General features: G+C 36.0%; 1 protein-coding gene across 1 annotated transcript; it reads left to right on the top strand.

The window, feature by feature from the left end:
• Positions 1-208: 208 nt before the first annotated feature.
• Positions 209-6,649, top strand: LOC136691862 (galectin-9-like). The gene is made up of 11 exons (XM_066664753.1): positions 209-533; positions 922-1,010; positions 1,925-2,129; positions 2,405-2,524; positions 3,227-3,253; positions 4,020-4,049; positions 4,209-4,238; positions 4,771-4,800; positions 4,890-4,978; positions 5,529-5,685; positions 5,844-6,649. The coding sequence occupies exons 1-11, from the start codon at positions 498-500 to the stop codon at positions 5,988-5,990; spliced, it is 960 nt and encodes a 319-aa protein (XP_066520850.1). The 5' UTR covers positions 209-497; the 3' UTR covers positions 5,991-6,649.
• Positions 6,650-7,008: the final 359 nt, after the last annotated feature.

Genomic DNA, 7,008 nt, shown 5'->3' with positions numbered 1-7,008 from the left:
GGACTGTCTTGTGGGGTGGGCATGCAGAGATGTAGATCCTCAGTAAAAGTGTTGTTGTTGTGTACTATATCAAAGTGTATTTGTGTTGTTTTGTGTACGAGGGCATACTGTCTTATTTTTCCCTATTAGTGACCGCCCCTCTGACCGTTGTATTGTTGATGAACTGGGTGGAGCTTATTTTCCTCTTTTATAAGGTTGTGTCTATTTGATAAAGAACAAATAAAACGAATAAAACACGAGGCCAGTTGACTACAGTATAAATAAACCTGTTGACTGACGGTGTCCTGCTCGGCAGTAAACGTGTCGTACTTTTCCGCCCTGTATCAGTTACCGTTGAGTTATAATATACGCGCACTTACCGTGAACTAGGAACTGAAGTGCATTTCGAAATAAACAGCCCCCAGCTATAAAAATCGAAGCAAACGGAATCTACCTCAACTCCTACCGGACCGTGAAATCACTTTGGGAGAAGCGGAACAGTACGAAGACTCGGAGAGATGGCATTTTACCAGCAAGAGCCTTTTTACAATCCCGTGAGTGTCTTGTATATTTGCAACGTTAGTTTTTTTTTTCAGTCGGTTCACTAGGCTGCAACCTTAACAGCGTTTATAAAGCATATAGATATTAAAATATAACATAAAAGAGTATTATCTTGCTTTACAAGCTGATATTTTAACACAAAACTATGATTTGCAGGTTTTTTATGAACGGTTATCTCTCTGATGATTTGTGAGTTTGGGTAAAAAAATACAATATTGATAAACATTAGAAGTTGTTTTATCTTGTAGTATATTTAATCATACTATGCGGAAATAAGCTATTAAAATTAGGTAAAATAATGAGCATGGGGAACAAGATATGTGATTCCTGTTTGGGATATTCTGCCATTAAATAACTCATAATTTAACCCTTTCTTAACAGAGAATCCCTTTTACTGGCTCCATCCAAGGAGGTTTGCAGGAGGGCAAGAGTATTATTGTTAGTGGACGGGTTTTACCAGGAGCTAACAGGTAAGTCAAAAATATCAGGGATTAGTGTGATTCTTCCCTCTGATATTGTCTTCACATGGAAGCAAAATAGCTGCACAAGGCCAGGAATTCCTAGTATTGTTCTAATGGAAAAACTGAAAGCATCATGAAATGTGTTTTTAATTTGTCTAAATGTTGAAGCAAGTTCAAAAATATAAAGATGTATTGGAAAGGCCCACACCAGGGCAAAAGTATCTGAACCCAACACTCTCCAAATATATTACACTTATCAGCTAGAGACATGAGTACCTTTTTAGCATTTCCTAAAGACGATCTTATGGATAATATCATTAAGATGGAAACAAAACCACCTGATGGTCTGTTGCAATTATTTATTTTTGAGAAACATACTGAGTCTGTGTTCACAGTCGTTTTGATAGTAGCCAAACTCTAAAAGTTCACAGCACACAGCAAATTACAAAATTACATGGTTCAGAATATGCAGCCTGAGGTTTAGGACACCATTATGTGTTATTATATTATATTATATTATTTTATTTATTTATTTATTTTCGTGATGGACCTCATGATAACATTTAAAGTTTTATGATAACCCAGTATGCCTATTTGAATAAATGCTGTTTAGCCAAGTCTCATACAAGGTCACTTATCTAGTTTCACATTAACTAACAATAAAAGGAAGTTCATTCATTAATGTGTGTAACATCCCTTTTTTCCTAACAGGATACTGGACACAGTAAAGCACTTTTTGTAATCATAAGTTAAATTTGGGTCCAGAAAAATACAGATAAAATTAGTAAACCTATCTAGAAATTGAATGTATAGCTGGTGTATTGTAGAAAAGAGCTTTTTAATGGACAAAAAACAAGCAAAGTTTGTGTATTCAGCAGCCCTTGTAGCAACTCTAAACTTCCTTAACCTCAACCTCCCACTAGGTTCCATGTGAACTTACAGTGCGGTTCCAGACAAGGAACCGATATTGCTCTGCACTTTAACCCACGTTATGACAATGGACCTGGATACATAGTGACCAACACCTACCAACATAGCTGGGGTACAGAGGAACGGAAATATCAGGCTCTTTTTCCCACCGGTTACCCTTTTACCCTGCAGATACTGGTTGGCCGGATATCATACAAGGTCAGTTAACTGCTTTCACATAAACTAAACAGGATATAAAAATGACTGTATTAATATGTGACTTTCTGATTTTCATGGTGTGATACAGGACAGTGCAGCACATCTTTATGTACTTTTAAAGCACCTCTGGGTCAGGCTTAAAAACTCTTTCAGGTTTGCAAACTATAACCAAATAAGGGGATTAAAATACTGGTATAAATCCTGTTTTAAATTCAAATAACAAATATTTTTGAGGAATCAAGAAATCTAATGCAGTTTTCTAATTTGATTCATAGATAAGTGTCAATGGAAACCATATCATGGAGTACAACCATCGCATCCCATTCCATATGGTGGACACGATTGTGGTGGATGGAATGGTGGAGGTTAATTCCATTGCTTTCCAAAACCCTGCGGTAATAACAGCCTTAAACCTTAAACACCACTTACGTTCGCAAAAAATTGCACATATTAGGATAATGACACACTAAGTAGCTGTCCTTTCATTAAGAATGAAGTAGTATATTTGTATTTCATATCATGTATGCTATGTACTATGTACAAGGGTTGGACAATGAAACTGAAACACCTGTCATTTTAGACCACAATAATTTATTAGTATGGCATAGGGCCTCCTTTGAATGACATATTCAAGTCCTGCACAGTGGTCAGAGGGATTTTAAGCCATTCTTCTTGCAGGATAGTGGCCAGGTCACTACGTGATGCTGGTGGAGGAAAACGTTTCCTGACTCGCTCCTCCAAAACACCCCAAAGTGGCTCAATAATATTTAGATCTGGTGACTGTGCAGGCCATGGGAGATGTTCAACTTCACTTTCATGTTCATCAAATCAATCTTTCACCAGTCTTGTTGCGTGTATTGGTGCATTGTCATCCTGATACACGGCACCGCCTTCAGGATGCAATGTTTGAACCATTGGATGCACATGATCTTACTGGTGCAATGTGCAATTAATGAAGACTGGCCACCAGGCTGATTCAATTTAGCCATGAAACCTCCCACACTAAAATGAGAGGTGTTTCAGTTTCATTGTCCAACCCCTGTATGTTCTGTTCATATTATTAAGGAAATGACAGATTGAATTCTTCTCTTTTGCAGCCCTCCTTCCCCCAGCCTGGGTTTCCAGTAAGTTTCACTGCCCATATGATCATATGAGACTGACATATATAGCCAATCTAGCATGAATTCCCACAGATGGTGTTAAATGTAAAATTGATTTTCAGAAAGGTTGTGATAGCATTTGAAATATTAACAGAAAACTGTAATGTATGAATTCATATTGATATTATACTTAATTCTATTTATTATATTCAAACAATTAAAGTACAGAAATAACATATTTAATGTTTTACTTTATTAACTTGCTTGGAAGTATTTACTCATTTGAAAGACAAAGCCTGCAGCAGTTTTCGAAACATTCCCAGATAGCAGTGAAGGTTTGACCCAAATTTGGCACATCTGTAGATTTCGTATCTTACAATTGGCCTTGAATGTTGACATTGAATCAGGGTGTATCTGGCTGCCTCAACTCAACCACAGGTCCACTAAACCATGGGTCCACCTTGTGTATTTTGGACCAAATCTGGGATATTTAGCACACATCTGGCCTAAACAGCACGTTCCGTAACCCAAGTCATGCCTAGACCACACAATACTTGCCAGTGATGTAACTGACCCAGACGTCCTGAAATGTGTGTGCTATCTCAGTTGGGACAGGAACAATTCAAGATAAAATAATTTAAAAACCTGAAAATGTCCAACAGGATATGTAACAGAATAAACATTATTCATCACTACATCAGTGTTAGTTAAGGCTTGCTAAACAGGACAAAATCCTATGATGTGTAATGAATTGAAGTTATCTTTTAAGTGCTTTGACCTGTCTCTGCAGGGTGTTATTCCTGCTAACCCAACATTCCAGGTAAGTACTTGTAGACTTTATCAAAAGCTTGGGCAATATTTTAAGAATAATTTTTTAAGATCTCTGAAATATTTGTTATCTAACTATAATTGTCATAGCATAAGCATTTCATTAATATTATAATTCCACATTTAATCTGGTATCTCTTTACATTCATAGCCACAGTATGCTTATCCTGTGGGATATACTGTAAGTATCCTCTCATTTTAACTTAGAAATTATATTTCTGTACCTTTTTCTCTGCCTAAAATATTAAACTAAGGAACTAATATTTTGAATACATTTATTGATTACAAATATATTAGCCACAAACAGAATGTGTATGCAGTGTTTGTGGGGCATTTTAGTAGCTTCATATGTTTTCAGTAGAAACATTTGACAGATAACATTTTTACTGGTTTAATAAGGACAGATAACAAAACATACAAGAATGAGATATATGGGTAATAATTTACTTCCTACCATGATCAGCTATGCTGGATCACATGATTCACAGAGCACAGAAACACAGCTTCCTGTTTTTCTCTTTTGCATTGTCACATTGCTCTTCTGTAATTCTGAAACCACTCAGAGGCTAATGACTAAAATCACTTGACTCCAAACGGACGTAAATGAACACAGGTGCTGTTAACACAACACTTGGTTTTCTGTGGACAAACTATTATTTAAACATACATTATTGTGGGGAAAGTGATGAGCTAAATTTGTTCTTTATCTGCAGATGCCTTCGGTGCCTTCTGCCCCTGCCTATGTAAGAACATCTTACCATATCAAAGAACATGTTCACATGTTAAAATGATGATAAGTCATATTAACCATTGCCTTATGCTTCATCAAAAGACTATTCCTTACAAAGCACTCATCAATGGTGGATTAAGGCCCGGGAAAAACATTTCCATCCAAGGAGTGGTCAACCCTCAGCCTCACCGGTCAGTTATTAATCATCTGTGTTTAGAAAAAAATCACATGGTGAGGGACTAATTAAAGTACCTTTGTAGGTGAATGAATGCAAAAATTCAGAAATCTGAAATCCTCCAATAAATGAGTATAAGCATAAAGTTCCTGGTAAGAAATATTCATGCACTTATTGGGAGACGAGTGTCATTCTTGTGTTGACAGAAGCCAGCATCTCTGAATTTCTCTTTAAAATGCTCCATTTCTGGGATCTGTAAATTGTCGTTCTTAGCCCTTGGCTGTAATGGATATGCTTCATTATATATATTTTATAGTACGTCATGTTCACATATGGGACATTTAGTGCACAATTTTTGCACAACATAGTAATGAACCATTTGATATTCAGTCTTTCAGTGGAAAAGCGGGTGTAGACTTTCCGTGATTTACACACTAGCACCACCTGCAGGATGAAATGTCGTTTGAGTCATTTTAGGCCACACGTTAGAAATGATATTAACCAAAGCTGTTATTTTTTTAGATGTTCATATCTGAACTTTGTGCTTTCCACGTCTGTATCCATAGATTCAGCTTTAACCTGCGACACAGAAGTGGAGTGGCTTTTCACTATAACCCTCGCTTCGATGAGAACCTTGTAGTGTGCAACACATTAACAGGGGAGAGGTGGGGCTCAGAGGAGCGCCAGAGAGCCATGCCGTTTCACAAGGGTCAGCCCTTTCAGGTACAAAAAGTGCTTTGTTTTTTAATTTACTAAATGTATTTGTTAGTCATTTGTTTAAAGCAACAAAAAAATAGGACATTCCTTGTAGTGTAGTTAATACTAATAAATACAGGCGAGATTATTTTTCTCATACCTGCTTGTTTGTATGTTTATTTCAGGTGATCATCTCCTGCAATCCTCACCATTACAATGTGTTTGTCAATGGAAAACAAACACAAACATACCAACATCGCTACACCAAGCTGGATGACATTGATATTCTGGAAATTTGTGGGGACGTAAGCTTGAGCTCTGTAGTGGTTTAGTTATTTTTTGTGTGTTTTTCCTTTACAAATGCCTTACTGTCCAATCAGGTCTAGCTTAGAGATTTGAACAAACAGACTGTTACCTGAAGGATTTTTTTTTTTTACATATTTTTCAAATTATATATCTTCATATTCAAGTATAATCATTGAAACAATCATTTTTATATACACTGATTACTTCATTTTACTTTTTTGAACTACAATATATTTCAATGTAACCAAATTACAAATGTTTTGTATTACATATGTATAATGTATACAAGGTTTAATACTGATAATCTGCAATTATTCTGAGCCAGAACAACAGCTATATTTTGTTGTATTTTAACACTGTGCATGACATCTACACAGCCAATGTATTCGTTACATTTATCTTGCATGTTTCTGCATACTCTGTATTTTTATTTTGAAGGAGCTCAAGGAAACTGCCACAGAGAAACAGGGTAAATCAGGTTTGTGCATTGTTATTGAAAACGCTGCTACTTTCTGAGTTTTATCTCTTCCCTGTCAAGAGACACGGATGAGGTAAAGCTGTACATTTTCTCCTCTGCTGCCGTTGCAAGAAATTGCCTGAGGAGGGCAGTAATTAGCAGTTCAACATAAATGGAACAAATGTCTTTGTTTTCTTTTGGTTAGTCATTACATTAAAGTTAACCCCTTAAACCCCCAGTGTCCATTTGTGTGTCCACATTTCAAGTTACACTCATAACTACATAACACACTTAGTAAGTACTGAAAAATAAATCTTAAGATTAATATTTAACATACTAAGTTTAATAACTGAATAAATAACTTACGGTGACTTAAACAGCATAGTGTCTGTGTGAGAGTCCGTGCTTAAGCTCGCTTATGACTAACCTTACATAAATGTGGTTAAAGTGTAAGTCATAATGGTTAATTAATCCATTATAATATAATATTCAAGTCTAATTTATTTGCGAAGCACATTGTTTACAACCTAATGGTGTCACAAATCTTTACAGATATCCAAAATTAAAACCAAAACAAAATTTTAAGT

This window comes from Hoplias malabaricus, chromosome 1 (assembly GCF_029633855.1).
Source record: "Hoplias malabaricus isolate fHopMal1 chromosome 1, fHopMal1.hap1, whole genome shotgun sequence".
In the NCBI taxonomy this organism is placed as follows: Eukaryota; Metazoa; Chordata; class Actinopteri; order Characiformes; family Erythrinidae; genus Hoplias; species Hoplias malabaricus.
This window is presented reverse-complemented; position numbering and strand designations above follow the sequence as displayed.

Bases quoted from the DNA above. Each gene is read 5' to 3' on its own strand.
- LOC136691862 (XM_066664753.1), top strand. From the start codon at position 498: ATGGCATTTTACCAGCAAGAGCCTTTTTACAATCCC. The intron at 2,525-3,226 runs GTAATAACAGCC...TCTCTTTTGCAG, and splicing joins TTGCTTTCCAAAACCCTGCG to CCCTCCTTCCCCCAGCCTGG. The intron at 4,050-4,208 runs GTAAGTACTTGT...TTACATTCATAG, and splicing joins CTGCTAACCCAACATTCCAG to CCACAGTATGCTTATCCTGT.